The 19,560-nt window shown below is 39.2% G+C and overlaps 1 protein-coding gene across 1 annotated transcript in view; it reads right to left on the bottom strand.

Moving 5' to 3' along the window:
• Positions 1–13,943: 13,943 nt before the first annotated feature.
• Positions 13,944–19,560, bottom strand: part of Htr1e (5-hydroxytryptamine receptor 1E) — a 93,719-nt gene continuing 88,102 nt past the window's right edge. Inside the window, exon 2 of the mRNA XM_004860245.3 lies at positions 13,944–15,509. Coding sequence (XP_004860302.1) covers positions 14,226–15,323 — 1,098 coding nt within the window. The 5' untranslated portion in view covers positions 15,324–15,509 and the 3' untranslated portion in view covers positions 13,944–14,225. The remainder of the gene's footprint in view (positions 15,510–19,560) is intronic.

The following is a 19,560-nucleotide window of genomic DNA, read 5'->3' on the forward strand; positions in this document are numbered from 1 at the left end:
TTATGTTTACCTTTCTCCCCTCACCCAGGGGCAAGAAGCAGAATATGAGCTCATTTAATATGAATATGGCCTCAAAGCTTTGGAAAGTGATAAAGCTGTGCTTCTTTGCCTTGGTTCTACATTGTCATCTGGAGAGGAGAAGGGCTATTAGAAACACCGTGTCCAACGAGATGAAGAACCAGTACATTATGTGGAACATTGAAAGCTTTTCAGTTATCCCCTACCAAGACAAATGACCAGCCTCTGCCCAGGAAAATAGTTATTAGCTCTGCCTTTGGTTTTGAACTTGAAGTCGCTGAACTGCAAAACATCCAAGTATGAGTTGGGTGGTTACTGAAATACTTTTAGGTCAACTCTTGCACCAATTCTCATTTAATCCAACTTGTGACTGGTTTTCTTTTTGGTACTGGGAAAGGTGTAAACAGAACAACATGTATTGAAATACATATTGAAAGTAAAAATGTTTGGGTGTCAGTTGTATTCTCCTAGAATGTACTTTTCTTACCTTGACATGTACTGTAGTCACTCAGTATTTGTATATGTTGCTAGAATTTTACATTGTATAGTGAGATTTTATTGTATTCATGTTTTTAAAAAATTGTGTATATGTGTCTTGCTCAGATTATTTGGCTTAAATAAACCACCCTTGAAGTTTGTAAAAAAAAAAAAAGTCTGATAAAGAGGATAGGAGAAGTAGAGGAGGAGGGAGGAGGGGGAAGGAAAGTAAGAGAATTACAAAAAAAGAAATGCACTATCTTAGGTCCTATTCCAGACTTACAGAATCTGAAATATGAAGCATATTTCCCTTTATTAAACTCCAACATGCTTTATTGAAAACACTACTTATAGTCTCTCTCCTATTGGACTGATATCTGAGTCAAGGAAGGAATCTATATTGTGTAGTTCACCATTGGATGCCTGGGGACCTGGAATAATTCCTAGCACATAGTGAGTGCTTAGTAAAGACCATTGAATGATGAACAAATGGATAGATGCTGGAGTGAGGGTTGTTTGCATTACCAAGTTCTTAGGTAACCAATGTGTATAGATGAACTCAATGAAAGAGTAGTGCTAACAGTGGAGACAAGTAAGGAGATAAGTAAGGTATGTATTTAATGCCTCTGATGCTATTGTTATTTGCTTGAAGAGATTTTCTGGTTAGTCAACTTATTAAGCAAGGGTAGATAATGTCCAGGTTTGGATAGTTATTGGACAGCTTTGCAAAGAAGTTTACTTGTTCTAGTCTACCATATCCTCTAATTGTGAGATTTGTGTTCTACTGCTGAAATTACTACATGGTCTTTTTGCAGTCTGAAATTTTGTTTCCTTTCAATTTAAAAAGATCACCTTCTGGTTAAATCTACTTCTATGTCTTTCACCTGATTTTATTTTTGAAATCTTTCTCCCCCCCCACTCCTTCCCTCTTTAGTATAGACCCTTTCTGCCCTGTCTCTTCTTTTCTCTCTCTTTTACCAACACTTGTCCACCTGGTCTTTATTCTACCATCCTCTGTCTTTCATTCAAGGATGCTTTCAAAACTATTGGTCTGATCATGTTCTCCTTTGGTTAAAAATTTGGGGTGATTTTCTGGTGCTGCAAGATAAGAATCCAATGCCCTTAGCAAGCCATTTGAGGTCACTCATGCATATGACTACCTGGCTAGGCTTTTCTTCCATGACTTTCCTTCTCACCTCAAAACTCTGGCTACTGCAAACCTCTCCTCAGTCTCCAAATACCATTTGTAACTCTGTATTTCCATACCTTTGTTCATGCAGTTTATCTAAATAAAGTGTTGGCCTAGTGAATTTTTATACCACTTTTTAGTTCAAAATATGATTATCCCAGGCTCCTCTCTCCCGTCTCCCACAAGACTATTTATTCTGTGCTTTCATAGCATATTGTACACATTTCTTTTACAGAATGTATCATGCTCTACAGCAATCACTTACTTATTTACTTAGCTTTCTCTCCTAAGAGACTATATTTTTCCTCAGGAGTCTGGGCTATGTTTTATTCACAGCACAATATGTTTCATATCTTGACATGCAGATGTTAATGAATATTTGTTGATTGAATGAACTTTATCTTCAAATTATTCTTTAGTAGACTAAGTCCTCTTTTCTTCCCTTACAGGATTTTAGCAAGTTTTTCAATTAGAAAAGAGCTTCTCTCATTAGAAATATGCTCATTATCATGCCAGAGTGTATTCAGGTCTATAGCAATACTTTTTCTAAGGTTAAAGAAGATGATCCCATCCTCGAGGATGCACCTGAACTAAGCCTTGTGAGCAAGTAATGGTTGTCAATATCATAATTCTACTCCCCCAAGCCCTCAAAACATGGGAGGATGGAAGTGAGGCAGATGAATCCTCGTTCACAAACTCTTTACAGACATCTGTTAGTACTTTCATCTCCCTGCCCTCTGCTCCTCCCATTATTCCCTTCATACCACTCTTTCCCACTCCCAATACTGAATGAAAATCAAAACCAGTTGGTTCCTCGGCAAAAAATACATCACTTTAACCTAGCAACCCAAAGTAAAGGCAGTAATAACTAATCATAGTAATTCACTTGATAAATAGAATTGAAATATATATAGTAAAAACTAAATGGAGAAATATAATTGCACGTAAAGAGCTGAAACATATTGGGGAGTAACTAAAACTATATCAATTCTACATTGGAGAGGTCAACAGAAATGGAAAGATGTGAACCTGCTTTAACTGTCCTTATCCAAACGGAGCCACTGCGCATGCTCACCAAGCTCACGGTTTAGAAAACGGGGATCTCTGTGTATCAGAGAGACAACACAGATTACCTTAAACGATGGTGGTTTATTGTAACTATGGCAGTAAGAGACAAAGGAAACTTTGGACTATTCTTACAGTTAAATCTCAAGAATTTGATGACTAGTTTAGAAACAGGAAGGCTATTTGGGATTAGGATGAATTAATTGAGTTTGTTCTTGTGCTGTGCCTGGGATGTGAGTTAATTACCTTGTTTAGTTTCAGCCTCTGTTTGCTTACCTTTTTCCTTTTAGTTACAAAGACAATAGACTATCTATTCATTATTTGTAGTCCAAATTCTTTTTTTTGTTGTTAAATTCTTTTATTGGTACATTGTAGGTATACAACACAATTACATTTCTCATTGGGAATTGTACCTTTACATAATGCATCTTGGTTCTTATTTTTTCCCCATTCCTAGCCCTCCCTTCACCCCCTCCACCCTTCCCTATTTACAAAGACTTTATTTCCATTATTTCCATTTATCATCATTTTTCCTTTCCCTTCTTTCCTTTCCCCTGCCCCTCTCACTACCCCTAGCCCTTTGGACATTTTCTTCCTATTTTGCATTATCGATTATTCATTCTAATCATTGGTACATTTTAGGTATACATTATAATGACATTCATCATTGGAAATGTGCACCTTTACATAGTCTCTCTTGGTTCTTATTTTTCACCCTTGCCCAGCTCTCCCTTCAACCCCTCTATTCCTCTCTATTTACAAAGATTTTGTTCCCATTTTTCCATTTTCTCATATTAATCCCATTCCCTTCTATCCTTTCCCCTAGCCCTCCCACTTCTGCCCCTTTGCCTCTTTTCTTCCTATTTCACATTACCTATTATACCTTTTAGTCCTTCTTTGCACTTTCAGTTTCTCACACCAGAGAAACTATTTGGTATTTATTCATGTGTATCCTATTTATTTCACTTAAGAGTATTGCCTCAATGTGCATCCACTTAGCTACAAATGTCTCTAATTTCTCATTTTTTATGTCAGAGTAGTACTCCATTTTATAAAAAAACCACATTTTTTTGACCCAGTCTCCAGTTGATGGGCATTTGGGCTGTTTCCAAGTTTTAGCTATGAACATGGGCACACATATATCACTGTGGTATGATTCTTTTAATTCTTTGGGGAAGATCCCCAGCAGTGGAATAGTGGGGTCAAATGGGACTTCCAGTCCTAGTTCTTTGAGGTATCCCTATACTGATTTCCACAGTGGTTGCACCAGTCTACACTCCCACCAGCAGTGGAGCAGGGTTCGTCTTTCCCCACAGCCCCACCAGCATTTTTTATTGGTTGATTTCATGATAGCAGCCATTCTTTCTGGAGTGAAGTGGAATCTCAGCGTTGTTTTCATTTGCATCTCTCGTATGACCAGTGATGTTGAACATTTTTTCATGTATTTATTTGCTATTTCTACTTCTTTGTCTGAAAAATGTCTGTTCATTTCAGATGCCCATTTTTGGATTGGGTCTTTAAATTTGGGAGGTCTGATCTTTTTAAATTCTTTATAGATTCGAGATAGTAGACCTTTGTCTGAGGAAGAGCAGGTGAAGATTTTTTTCCCACATTGTGGGTTGTCTCTTCACACTGCCGGGGGTTTCTCTTGCTGTGCAGAAGCTTTTTAATGAGAAGAGATCCCACTTGTTGATTGTTTGTGCTAGTTCATGGGCAACTGAGGTTTTGTTCATGAAATCTTTTCCTACAATGATGTCTTCAAGGGTTCTACCTAACCTCTGTTCCAACTGGTTCAGAGTTTCTATTTTAATATTTAGATCTTTAATCCATTTTGATTTTAGTTTAGTGCATGGTGAGAGATACAGGTCTAGTTTTAATCTTTGGCAAGTTGAAGCCGAATTTTTCCAGCACCATTTATTAAAGAGACTATCTTTCCTCCAGTGAGGGTGTTTGGCTCCTTTATCAAAGATGAGATGGCTGAGTGGGTCTGGCGTTGTTTCTCATCTTCTAATCTGTTCCACTGGTCCTCAGGTGGCCTGTTTCTTTGCCAGTACCATGCTGTTTTATCACAGTAGCTTTGTAGTAGAGTTGCAGGTTGGGGATTGTGTTACCCCCTGCCATGTCTCTGTTACCTAGAATTGCTTTTGCTATTCTGGGTCTCTTCTTATTCCAAATGAACTTTTGGATTGTTTTCTCAAGGTCTATGAAGTATGCTGCTGGGATCTCAATTGGAATTGCATTAAATCTATATAACAGTTTTGGAAGTATGGCCATTTTCACTATATTAATCCTTCCTACCCAGGAGCAAGGGATGTCTGTCCATATTCTGATATCATCTTCAATCTCTCTTTTCAGAGTGCCATAGTTTTCAGAGAAGAGGTCTTTGATTTCTTTCATTAGGATGATTCCTAGGTATTTCAGTTTTTTGGATGCTATTGTGAAAGGAATTATTTGCCCTATTTCTCTCTCAGTGAGTCTGTCATTGGTGTAGAGGAAAGCTATTGATTTTTGTGTGTTGACCTTGTAACCAGCTACTCTACTGAATTTGGTATTAAGTCTAGAAGACTTTTGGTGGAGTTCTTGGGGTCTTCTATATAGAGTATCATGTCATCTGCAAATAATGACAATTTGACTTCTTCATTACCTATCTTTATTCCTTTTATTGCTTTCTCTTGTCTAATTGCTGTGGCTAATGTTTCCAGAACTATATTGAACAAGAGTGGGGATAGTGGACATTCTTGTCTTGTTCCTGATTTTAGTGTGAAGGATTTCAGCTTGTGACCATTTAGTATGATATTGGCTGTTGGTTTTTCATAGATGGCTTCTATCAGTTTGAGGTAGAGACCATCTATTCCAACTTTTTGTAGGGTTTTTAGCATCAATGCATGTTGGATTTTGTCAAATGCTTTTTCTGCGTCTATGGAGATAATCATATGGTTTTTGTCCTTGGCTCTATTGATATAGTGTATTACATTGATTGATTTTCATATATTGAACCATCCCTGCATCCCTGGGATGAATCCCACTTGATCAGGGTGTATGATCTTCTTGAGGATCTTGTGCATTCTGTTTGCCAGTATCTTATGAAGGATTTTTGCATCTATGTTCATTAGTGAGATTGGCCTATAGTTCTGTTTTCCAGTTGGGTCTTTCTCTGCTTTGGAGATCAAGGTGATGCTTGCTTCGAGGGATGAATTTGGGAGTATTGCTTCCCTTTCAATTTCACTGAAGAGTTTAAACAGTAGTGGCAGCAGTTCCTCTCTAAATGTCTTGTAGACTTCAGCAGTGAAGCCATCAGGGCCCAGCCTTTTCTTAGTTGGTAAGTTTTTAATTACATTTTCAATTTCATTGGTTGATATTGGGTTGTTCAGAATTTTTAGGTCTTCTTCATTCAACTTTGGTAATTCATATGTATCTAGGAATCTGTCCATTTCTTCTGTGTTGTCCATCTTATTGGTGTATAGGTTCTGGAAGTAGGTATTGATGATCCTCTGGATTTTTGCTGGGTCTGTTGTAATTTCATCCTTTTCATTCCTAATTGCATGGATTTGGACCTTTTCTTTCCTTTTTCTGACAAGTTTGGCTAAAGGTTTGTCAATTTTGTTGATTCTTTCGAAGAACCAACTCTTGGCTTCATTGATTTTTTGTATCGTTCTCTTAGTCTCCATTGCATTGATTTCTCCTCTGATCTTTATAATTTCCTCCCTTGTATGAACTTTGGGGTTGTCCTGATCTTCTTTTTCTAGAAGCTTGAGGTTCAGCATCAGGTTATTTAATTGGGCTCTTTCTGTTTTCCTAATATGCATATTCACTGCTCTGAATTTCCCTCGTAAGACTGCTTTCATTGTGTCCCATAGATTCTGATATGTTGTATTGTCATTGTCATTGAATTGAAGGAACTGTCTGATTTCTTGTTTAATTTCCTCTGTGACCCATTGGTTTTTCAGAAGTGTGTTGTTCAATTTCGACGTTTATGAAAGCTTTTGAGTTTCTTTTGCTATGGATCTCCAATTTCATCACACTGTGTTCTGATAATATACAGGGGATAACTTCAGTTCCTTTGCATTTACTTAAACATGTTCTATGTGTGAATATGTGGTGTATTTTGGAGAATGACCCATGTGCAGCTGGGAAGAATGTGTATTCTGATTTTGTGGGTTGGAACACTCTGTAAACATCTGTTAAGTTCATTTGTTCAAGAGTTTGAGTTCTAGTATTTCATTACTTATTTTTAGTCTAGTTGATCTATCTATTTGTGACAGTGGGGTGTTGAGGTCCCCCACTACAATTGTATTAGTGCATATGTGACTTTTCATGTCCGTTAGTATTTGTTTTATATAGTTGGGTGCACTAGTGTTTGGTGCATAAATATTTATGATTGTCATCTCTTCCTCTTGGATTCTTCCCTTTCCAAGGATGTAGTGTCCTTCTTCGTCTCTCTTAATCAGTGTTGGTTTGAAATCTACTTGATCTGCAAAGAGGATAGGTACTCCTGCTTTTTTTCGGGTTCCTGTCACATAGAGTATTGTTTTCCACCCTTTAACTTTCAGTCTGTGAGTTTCCTTTTGAATTAAGTGTGTTTCTTGTATGCAGCATATTCTTGGATTTTGCTTCTTGACCCTTTCTGCCAGTCTATTTCTTTTGATTGGTGAATTGAGACCATTAACATTGATGGTTATAACTGAAACGTATTGACTTGTCATTGCCATGACTTTTTCTTTTTTGTTGGGTTCTCTCCCTTTACATTTAATTTCTCGTCATGCCAGATGGGTTCATTCTGCTTTGCTTCCTGGGTTGTGATCCTCAATGTCTGTTCCTAGGATATTGTGTAAAATTCGTTGGAGTGCTGATTTGGTATTCATGAAGCTCCCAAGGTGCTCTTTGTCATGAAAGTATCTTATTTCTCCATCCATTTTGAAAGATAGTTTTGCAGGGTACATCAATATGGGTTGGAGGCTGTTTTCTTTTAGGGCTTGGAATATGTCACTCCAAGCTCTTCTTGTCTTGATAGTTTGTGCTGAGAAGTCTGCTGTGATTCTGATGGGCTTTCCTTTGTATGTGATTTGTTTCTTTTCTCTGACTGCTTGAAGGACTTTGTTCTTCTGTTGAGTTTCTGGAATCTTAACAATTATATACCTATATGTAGATTTTTTTTGATCAAGGCTATTTGGAGTCCTATATGCCTCACTTATCTGTATGCCAAGCTCTTTTCCCCTGCTTGGGAAGTTTTCTGCCATTATTTCTGTGAAGAGATTTTTTATGTCATCTCCACTCTCTCCTGTTTCTTCATTGAACCCAGTCAGTCTTATGTTATTCTTCTTTGCATCATCTAGCAGCTGCTGGGTTGATTTCTCATGTTCCCTTATCATTTTGAAGCAATTTTTCTTTTCCTGGTCACTAATTGCAATCTTATCTTCTATATCTGAAATTCTGTCCTCACATTGGCTCATTCTACTGTGTAGACTTTCAATGGAGTTTTTCATGTCCTGGAAATCTATTTGCATCTGTTCTATGGATTCCATTTGTTTCTTATGTTGGGATTCCATCATGTTCCTGAGTTCCTCTCTAGATTTATTAATCATGTCTTGCACTAGGGGCACAATTTCTCCTGTTATCTGAGAAATTATTTCTGATTTTATTTTTTCCAGATCCCCTTTTGTTTCCAGTTCAGTGGGTCCAGGTGGTTGAGTATCAGAGTGTTCCATCTCATTTCCCTTTGGGGTTGCTGTAGGTGATCTGGAAGTCTGGTTTTGAGACTTATTTATGTGTTTTCTCATTTTGACTGGGGCAGTGGGCTGTTAGTGCCTGCCCAGATTACCTCCTCTGAGCTGGGAGAGGTGGGACTGGGGCTGGGAGCAACGGTAGGTATGGTGACCCAAAAGCCCTTTCCTGTGGGCTAGGAGCAGCGGGATGTTTGGTGGTCTGGAAGCCCCTTCCTCTGGTCCAGGAGCAGTGGGATGGTGGCTCAGAAGCCCTTATCTCCTGGCTGGGAGTGGTGGGAGGGATGGTGGCCTGGAAGCCCCTTCCTCTGGGCCAGGAGCAGTGTGACAGAAGGTGGCCCAAAAGCCCTTTCCTCTGGGCTGGAAGCAGCAGGAGTGATGGTGACCAGGAAGCCCCTTCCTCTGTGCCAGGAGCAGTGTGACAGAAGGTGGCCCAAAAGCCCTTTCCTCTGGGCTGGAAGCAGCAGGAGTGATGGTGACCGGGAAGCCCCTTCCTCTGGACCAGGAGCAGCAGGACTCAGTACCTTGGTCTGGTGGTCTGGTGTCCTCTCCGTCTTTGTAGTGTGGGACCAGGTGGCTGCCTGTCTGTAGCAGGGTGATTTGGTGTCTTCCGTGAGACTCGGGCCCTCGGTAGGGTGTGCACAGACCTGGCTGTCTGCAGTGGGCTGATTTGGCATGTTCTGTGCAACTCAGGACCTTGGTAGGGCATGGGCAGACCTGCCTGTCTGCAGCGGGGCGATTCAGCGTCTTCCACGCTGCTTGGGACCTTGGTGTAGATCTCTTTTTTAATAAGTTTGGTTTATATCAGGAAATAAATAGTGCTACTTCTTTGTTAAAGGCAGAGGTACTTGTGAAAGAAATTCACTTAATTGGTTAATTTGAAATGAGTTAGTGAAAATGTGCAAGTGAATCAGTTATGCATCTGTGTTTTACATTTTATTTATTATATTCTTAAAAATGTAGAACTCTTATAATTTCCAAAAATTTCAAGGATGATACATGGAGAATAAATTGACCTTATACTTTCTAGATATAATAGAGATGATAAATATTGGATTTTTAGCATAGGTATAAACTCAGTTAAGTCACCTATTATTGAAATATCTTCCTCCCTGTACACAAATCTCCACTAGCTGGGAAGCTCTGTAATGAAACCAATATCCCTTTGTGGCAGGGATGGCTCATTGTCCACTTGTTCCCATTCTCTCCTTCCTCCCTTTGGTCTATGGTCTCATCCCTTATTGTTAGCAAGGCCCAACTACAGACTTACTCTCTTGGTTTTTCTTATGAGTTGGTGTGGCCATATGACTACATTATCACTAGTGGAATATAAGCAGAAACGATGTGGACAATTTCCACAAAACTTCCAGAAAAAAGAAATCATTTGCTCTTCACTTCTTTATGCACAAAACATGGATGTGATAGTGAGTCAGCTTTGACCATGAGATGAAGACTAGTTCCATGGGAAAGGCAGATCCGCAAGAGGGAAGAACCTTGAGTCCCCAGATAACCTTGCAGAGCTGAATTCCCTGCTCATTCTGGACTAACTGCCTACCATTTGAGAGAAATGTTTGGGAGAAATGTTGATTTTTAAAAAAGCCACTATATTTGAGAGTCTCTATTTTGATAGGATTTATCTGGGATTCTAGCTAATAAAAAACCTTTTATTTATATGCAGTGCGAAATCCACTTTTTTTCCACTTAGAAGTTATCACCACCTTTTTCTTGGGAGGTGGGGTGGGCAAAGCTGGAATAACAGGACAAATTTTTAGGGAAAAAAAGAGGTCAGTATTGCACTATGAGAATTTAGAAGTTTGATTTCCTCACTGAAAGAAGATAGCATATTTATGTGTTTTTTCCCCAGGGATTTAATGTCATTTACATTAACGACAGTGTGAAACATTGTAGGAGTCTGTAGGGACACAAGACACAGTCGCTGTTCTCAAGGAGTTCACAATCTACTGGAGAAAACAGGACAAATATACAAATACACTAGAAGGTAGAATATATGTAATAATAAAATACAAGTGGGGTTCTCTGTAGAATAGAGCTGCAGGAGGGAACTTTTACAGGGATAGGAGAGGAAGGAGGACCTCAGAAAGACTTTACAGAAAAGACTTCATTTGAGCTACATGTTGAAGGATTGATGGAAGATGGAGAGTTTTGGGGCTCCAATTTCTGAAACAATGAGAACAAATGGTAGGGTGGCCTAGAAAGTACAGGTATTATTCAGAATTTTCTGAGGTACGAGGTGGATGAGAAGAAATGATGAGAAATAATTCTGGAAAGGCAGTTTGAGGCCACATAGTGAAGGTGCCTTGAGTATTATACTACTGAGGAAAGAATAGATTTTGAATATTGGAATTTAAAATTATCAGTGCACTTTAATAGAGTGGCTCTCAAATTTTGTATATAACAGAATCTTCAGAAAGGCTTGTTAAAACAAATCAATGGGCTTTATTCAGAATTTTTTGATTAAGTCTTGAATGAGACCCTAGATTTGGAATTTTTTTACAAGTTTTTAGGAAATGCTAAGCCTTCTGGTCTGGAGATGCCATTCTGAAAACCTCACACTGCTATAGGAAGCTATTTCTGACAGGTGTGTGGGAAAGGAGGTGGAGAAGTCCAGAATCAGGTGGATCCAATAAGAAGAGGACCAAATTATTGAAGAAGGTGGCATAAACAAAAGTTTCTAAAGTGGCAAATAGACAAGACTTTAAGACTATCTGGATGTGGGAAGCCTGCATGTGACAGAGAATCACATTTGTCTAATGTGACCAATAAAAAAAATCACAGTATTTAGGGGGAGTGGGAGGGTAGGGGAAAGGGAAGAAGGGAAAAGAAAAAAATATGAGAAAAGGAAAAGCATGTAAATAAAGTCTTTGTAAATAGGGAAGGGTGGAGGGGGTGAAGGGAGGGCAGGGGAATGGGGAAAAAATAAGAACCAAGATCTACCATGTAAAGGTACAAGATCCTAAGGATGAATGTAGCTGTATTGTATACCTAGAATGTACCAATAAACTAAATGGGAAAAAAAGCATTCTAATTCTGTTGAGACCAAGGAGAAAAAAATGGAAGAAGGAGAAGCCTTGTGTTTAGGAAAATGACCATGAGTTAGTTTAGAATGGCTGTGTTTGAGATACCAGTGGACTATTATAGGGAATGTTACCAGACATAATTCACAGGTTTGGAGGGGTGTGGAGAGAGAGAGATCACAATTAAAGTCATAAGTGTAGATGCCAGAGGCATGGAATTAATTAATAAAGTGACAGAGACTGGGATGGAATATAGAGATAGAAGAAGTGATTGTTGAGGTCAAAGCCCCCAAATGAAGGAAGAGAAGCAAAGAATGAGGAGGTTAGGAGATAGTTGGAGAATAAGGAGAACAAAATATCCCAGAAGGCATGGACTTAAACAAGAAAAGGATGGTCAGCTCTTTTAACTGATAAGCAAATGAGAGGTAGTAGGGAAGGCCACTGTAATTGCCTGTTGGCAAGTTACCGATGACTTTTGGGAGATCAGACTGGGGAGGACTGGGAAGTTGTACTTAGAGGGCAAAAGATGAAAAACCAATGGAAGGTAAGAAGTGAAGGCAGATGAATGGAATAACGATCAATGAAACTTAGGTGAGAGACTTAGGGAGAGAGGAGGCAGGAGCTTAATGGGAAGTACGGCTAGAAAAAGTTGAAATTAGTGTCCAAAACTTGTGAGCAAAGTAATATGAGATTAAAGAAGTCAGGGTGGGATAAAAGCAAGCTTGCAGAAAAGCCAAGAGGGCACAGATTTAAGGGATAAATTCATGGAGGTGGAGAGGAGGCAAATGAATGTCTTCTCAGTAAAGAAAGAAGAATGAAGAGATGGGGGAGGCTCTGGGTGAGAGGTGAGGGGCAGAGGCTTAGGACAGTCATCTACTTAGGAGTATAGAAGAATTTCCACATTTCAGTTCTCCTGTTAGCATTCTTGAGTTTGTAGTGGTGAGATCCTCTATGGATTTGAACAGTCACTCGAGGTCAGGGCAGGCTGTCAGTCCACTCTCTGTGGCCTCAGGTCCCACTGTTATAGACAGCTAAGTTAGGTAGAAATATTATAGGGAGTCAGACAAGGCTAGGCCCTTGAGAGAGTTAGGACAAAGGTAAAACATATTGCAAAGGTGGTTAGAGACACATCCATATCCATTGGAGACCAGGCCTCAAGATAAAGACAAAAAGACCAGGCCTTCATACTTCCCTAAAGGACAAGATAAATGGTAAAATGTGGCCTAATGAAGTCTAGATAGACAGCAGTAACCTTGATGGGTAACCAAGACCTCCGGACCCATCATTTCCTAGAAAAAGTCTGTTCTTTCCATGCACACTTGTTAAATGACTTGTTCCCCCATTGGATCACTACTCCCTAAGTGATTATACTTGTAACCTTATTGGTTGATCATAGCTTTAACCCACATTGTACCCACATGGTTTTTGCTCTATAAAACTTCCCTGTAAAGTGAGGTCCTCACCACCCATTCAGGACTGCTCCTGCCTCTCAGGAATTATCTTCTCAATAAATATTTTCTACTCATCCTCCATTGTTCCTAGAATTCATTCTTTGGTGTTAGGGAACACAAACTCAGTGTATCAGACATCTAACAGGTTGGGAATTATAATATTTCTCTTATATCATTTGGAGGTCCTACTTCATCTCCTATATCATCCCCATATCACCACCTGCATTTGCCTGGTCCCAGGTTGCAGTCTCACATGGAAGCAACAGGAATATCAGGAGGCACCATCCATACTCATTTCCTGATAGGTCATCTTTTCTGTGAACAGTTTTTCAGCTTTTAATTTTTTTTCAAATATGTGACTAGTTATTTAATGAGTAACAATCTGTCTTTTATCTCAATAAAATTCTTCATTTGATTACTCTATTAAGCTTCTTAGAAAAGCATCCCAAATGTTAAATTCTCACCTGAATCCTGCCAGAGTGACTGTATACAGGAAGCTTAGCTGGGATGTGTTTTGAATAGGAGGAGACCCAATGTGTCTGTCAGCAATGTAAAGACAAAAGTAGATTTAAATGATTTCTTATTTGGTTATGTTTCATATTCATACCAAAAGAATTTGGAAAGAGCTAGTGCATTCATTACAGGTTCTTTTTAGAGAATTAGGAAGTTTATTTAATTGTGAGCTGAAAAGAACATGGCAACTATACTATTTGCCTGGAAAGAGTGGGCTATGCAGTCACAGTGCTAGAGTAGAAGATTTAAGTTTAGGTCTGCAAGCAGAGATGATAGGATGTCACTTTCTATTCTTTTTGAAGCCATACAGTTACTAGTGGAGTATGTGTACATATAGAGCTATAACCTCAAATTTAATGCCACATGAGGGCAAGTTATCAGATATTTGATTTATAAGAAATAAGAAATTCTGTACATAAAGATTTTGGGGGGCATTATTTAATTTCAGGGTTAACTGAAATAGCTAGAAAAACATTAAAAGTTTTTACTATTTAACTTTATTATTATTCTATGTAACTTCTGTTTTTGTATGATAATATTTATTTGAAATATGTACCACAGATAAGACCAGAGGTAGAAAACAGTACACCAAATAACAAGCCTCAAACAAAATAGGACAAAACCAAGAAATAAATGAATCTCACGTACTTACAAACTCTCCTGAACCAAGTATGTTCAAGAATTAATAAGTTGCATCCCTTACCCCCATGTACTCCAGAGGCTCTGGTAAAAGTCATGCATTTTGGTTTTTTACAATCTAGGTATGCTCTCGGCATCTAATGAGCTTTTTAAAAGCCAGTTTAAAGTCTTCATTAAAACTTGTGTACAGCAGTGGGTTGATCAGAGAATTAACATAACCGAGCCATGTCAAAAAATCACCCACTTCGGAGGACACAGTGTAAATGCTCAGACCTACAATCAACTCTTTGATAAAAAACGGAAGCCAAGACAAAATGAATGCACCCAGAATCAGTCCGAGGATGCGTGCTGCCTTGCGTTCCCTGGTACTGGAGATTTGCTGGCGTTCTCCAGGTTGATCGAGGTCATTGTCAAAGGGAGGGATCCGGATGGAAGTATGGATCTTTTCAAACTCTGTAGTGGGATCTGAGGTGGAGAAGTCAGACACGCAGAACGTCTGTGTAAGTTTACAACTCGCAAAAGAATTCTGGCTATCTGTACTTCTGTTGCTTAAATGCCGGCTCGATCCCCTTTTCTGGTAAAGACTCTTGGCTGCGTGGTAAATCCGGTAATAGAGAATCAGGATCAAAGTCAAAGGGATATAAAATGCTCCAAGTGTGGAGTAAATGGTGTAGATGACATGGTCATGCTGGATCGTACACTGGCTGGGGGGCGGGCTGACTTGGCGGTGGCTCCTCCAGAACAGAGGGGGCATGGAGATGAAAATAGAGATAGTCCACACGGTGAGGATCATCAGGCCAGCTCTCCTGGCTGTTCTTTTCCTCGCATATTCAATAGCTTTGGTGATGGCCCAGTACCTGTCCAGTGCGATCACACAGAGATGGAGGATGGAGCAGGTGCAGCAGGTCATATCCACACTCAGCCACACCTCACAGATGAAGTACCCCAGTCTCCAGTTGTCCATGACAATGTACATGACGCTCAGGGGCATGACGAGCACCGCCACTAGGAGGTCAGTCACGGCCAGGGAGCAGATCAGGTAGTTGGCAGGCTGGTGGAGCTTCCTGGTGGTGCAGATGGCCATGATGACAGCAGAGTTCAATAACATGGTTAGTGTGGTGATTATCACCAGAGTCATGCAAATAAGCATCTTCTCAGTGACAGTCTTGGGTTTTACAGCCACACTGGCTTCCGTGGTATAGTTCGTGAGGTTCATGTTTCTCTGGTTCCAATCTACACTGTGGAGAAGCTGTTGGTTATTTCCCTTCTGTGGGAAGCTGTGTGATCTTGACTGTCTCTCATTTATAAGAAGGCTATAATTTCTTCATCTACATAGTCTCTTGTGTTTCATTTTCTGTTGGTAAAGGGAAAGGCCACAGCATTTCTTCTGAATGGAGAGTTCCTGAAAAATATTATGGTAGTGGTTAATGAATGAAAAAGCCACACTTTCTTGGAAAACATGATAGTATTTTGGCATTCATAAAATACTATGCATTTTAGATATACTTTCTTTTTTCTCTCTGCAGTTTGAGTTTATCTTCAAATTATTTCTTTTTTTATTCATTAAGTTTATTGGTGCATTTTAGGTATACAATATGGTGAGATTCATCATTGGGATCTTGTATCTTTACGCAATTCATCTTGGTTCTTATTTTTTCCCCATTCCCCTGCCCTCCCTTCAACACCTCCACCCCTCCCTATTTACAAAGACTTTGTTTCCATTTTTTCCTTTTCTCATATTTATTCCTTTTCCTTCTTTCTTTTCCCCAACCCCTCCCACTTCCCCTTCCCCTTCCCCTTCAGACTTCTTTTCCTTATTTCACACTATCTATTACACATTTTGATCCTCATTTACACTTTCAGTTTCTCACACGAGAGAAACTATTCAGTATTTATACATTCACATTATTTGTTTAAGGATAAGTTTTTTGAGTTAAGGTCCCAAACTCCTTCTGATGAACATATCACCAAATTTTAAGTCTATTTTGCCACTTGAGTTAATTTTTTATTTATATTTATTCTTTATATATACTTATATATAAAAAGGCCTTTTATATTAGAAAACATATGTTCACTGTATATGCCTTTAAAAGTTCTTGTGCCATTACATTAAAGAGAAAAAATTATATTGCTTATCAGTGAGCAGGCTTCAAACCAGATTTTAAATTTTCACAGTGAATATTCAAATCCAAAGGTATATTTGTATCACAAAGGGATTGTACAGCTTCATCTAATTACTTCTGACATTTACATATCCCACTGTGCATTTCTTTGGAGAAAAAAGAGAAAAAAGCATATAATAGCACTTTGATATTGGTGGCAAATTGTTCTTGGTATGATACAATAAATCAACTGTGAAACAGCACCATCACCAAGCTCAATTATTGGGGCTGTGGTGTAGCTCAGTTGTCATGTGCTTGCCTTGCATGTGTAAGGTCATGTGTTGGATTCCCAGTACTGTAAAAAGAAACAAACAAACCAACCAACCTGAATTCTTCCTGAGAAGGAGGATGGAGAAAAGATAGTCAGATATGATCAATGCATACTGCATGCAAGTGTGGAATCATATTGAATTTCATAAACATGTATGATTAATATGTATTAAGATAAAATAATTACAAAAATACATATATGATAAAATTTTAAAATGTTTAGTGTCAGTTAACATTTGTGTTGCATGTATGTATGTATGTATTTATCTATCTCCCAGAGAGCTGTGATAAAGCTGGTCAGTTGGTTGAGGCAGTGACATTTGTAAAGAAGATAATAACCAAATATAGATGTACATTTATGAGAACCAGGCAATCAAAATCTGCATGAGAATATTAGAAGCTAATGGTTGCTGGAAAGAAAGCTGATCACATTCTCTGATTTGACTCCATGAGATTAGGTTCAATAAGACTTCAAATAAAAACTGGGTATTTTAACCATTTTAAGAAGTGATATAGATTGATGTGCTTTGGTTTAACAGATACAATAACTTTAGCTAAGGATGAGGGCAGGAGCAGCAAGGTATGTGTCAAACAGGCAGTGAGAGTCTTCAAATGGATTTGTGACTAGAAGTCAGGAAGCAGGAATAAAAATCTCCAGTCTGTGGATAAGATACAACCATGGGTATGATTTCTCCTGTTCAACAAGCAAAAACCAAGAGGAGAGGGATATGGGAGTCATTTATCTTTAAGGTACAGAAAATAAAGTAATGATGATTTCATTAAAGACCATAAATGGGACGATTGTTTTAGGACATTCTATATTTTTCTGTGAATAAATGATATTATTTCTGCCTGACTTTTCCATTATCTTTCAGTATTTCTTGGATGTACCTACTTCTGGATGTTTCTTTAATTTTTCCATGGAGCTCATTCTACCAACAATATCCTCTTTCTTATAGACTGAATGTTTTCTTCTACTATGTTATCATTGAAAGAGGATGGGAGGCTCTCTAAGATGTACCTGCTAGATGAGAGGAGCAGCTTGAAGCTACGCGGTGGCCGTCCCAGGCCCCGCCCACGCCACGGTGAGGTCTGCTTAGCCTCGCGGGCACCTTTCAAGGCCCAATCCAGCCCCCCCCGCGCCCCCCCCCCCCGCCCCGGTGCGCCTCTGGCCTTCTGGCTTTTCTGCTACCTGGTCCCACACTACAGAGGCACAGGAGATTATAAAGACCCTTGTCCCGAGTGCCACAAGATAGAGCAGAAGTTAGTAACAGAAAGAGGGCTTCTCAGGCTCCTGGATGAAAACTAAAGCTCAGCGGAAAAGTAAAGAGAACCTCTACAATAAAGGCACATTAGACCACCGTACCTGGTCTGCTGCTGGCTTGCTGAGACTCATTGACTCATATATGCACAGGGATTCCTACGTTGCCTATTGTGACAGCAGAGACATACCCTGAAGGAGGTCCATAATTTCTAGTGCTATTTGCAAAAAAAAAAAAAAAAAATTTTTTTTCTCCTATTTTCAATTCTTAATTTTTACTTTCTCTCTACTCTTCAAAGTTGTACTTTTCTTTCTTTTATCTTTTTTTTCCCTCTCTCTCACTCATTCTCTTGCTGTCCCACATTGCTCCCCATCTCCCCATTTGTTCCTTTCTGCACTGAATTCAGATTTCTCCCTTATTGTTTTTTTCTTCTCTTTTTCCTTCTCTTGATTATCATTAGGTTTAAAGGAAAGTAAATTTGGTATCTAGCCTCCCTGTTGCTGTTAGGTAATTCTGTTTGGTATTCATGAAGTTCCTAAGGTGCTCTTTGTCATGAAAGTATCTTATTTCTCCATCCATTTTGAAAGATAGTTTTGCAGGGTACATCAATCTGGGTTGGAGGCTGTTTTCCTTTAGGACTTGGAATACATCACTCCAATCTCTTATTGCCTTGAGGGTTTGCATTGAGAAGTCTGCTGTGATTCTGAGTGGCTTTTCTTTGTATGTGATTTGTTTCTTTTCTGTAACTGCTTGTAGAACTTTGTTCTTCTGTTGAGTTTCTGAAATCTTAATAATTATATGCCTATGTGTAGATTTTTTTTGATCAAGGCTATTTGGAGTCCTATGTGCCTCACTCATCTGTATGTCAAGTTCTTTTCCCCTGCTTGGGAGTTTTCCACCATTACTTCTGTGAACAGTTTTTTTATGTCGTCTGTACTCTCTCCTGTTTCTTTTTTGACTCCAATCAGTGTTATGTTATTCTTCTTTGCATCATCTAGCAGCTGCTGGATTGTTTTCTCATCATCTCTTACAATTTTGAAGCAATTTTTCTTTTCCTGGCCGCTAATTACAATCTTATCTTCTATATCTGAAATTCTGTCCTCACATTGGCTCATTCTTTTGTGTGGATTTTCAATGGAGTCTTTGATCTGGAAATCTATTTGCATCTGTTTTATGGATTCCATTTGTTTCCTATGTTGGGATTGCATTGTGTTCCTCAGCTCCTCTCTAGATTTATTAATTATGTCTTGCACTATGAGCACAATCTCTGCTGTTATCTGAGAAATTATTTCTGATTTCATTTTTTTCAGATCCTCTTTTGTTGCTTGTTCAGGGAGTGGAGGTGATTGAGTGTCAGAGTGTTCCATCTAATTTCCCTTTGGGGTTGCTGTATGTGATCTGAAAGTCTGGCTTTGATACTTGTTTTTGTGTCTTCTCATTTTGACCTGGTCGGGGGTGTGATGTTGATGCCCATGAGGCTCACCTCCTCTGAGTTGGGAGCAGTGGGACAGCAGCTCAGAAACCTCTTCCTCTGGGCCAGGAGCATCAGGATGGATGGCAGCCCAGAAGCCCCTACCTTTGGGCTAGGAGCAGTGGGTCAAATGGTGGCCAGAAGCCCCTACCTCTGTGCCAGTAGTGGTGGTATGGATATTGGCCTGGAAGCCATCTTCCTCTGGGCCAGGAGTGGTGGGACTTATGCTGGCCTAGAAGCCCTTTCCTCTTAGCCAGGAGCAGTTGGATGGTGACTCAGAAGCCCCTT

The sequence above is a fragment of the Heterocephalus glaber genome, unplaced genomic scaffold, assembly GCF_053883595.1.
Source record: "Heterocephalus glaber isolate CG9 unplaced genomic scaffold, H.glaber_assembly_v1.0 deba00001523, whole genome shotgun sequence".
Classification (NCBI taxonomy): domain Eukaryota; kingdom Metazoa; phylum Chordata; class Mammalia; order Rodentia; family Bathyergidae; genus Heterocephalus; species Heterocephalus glaber.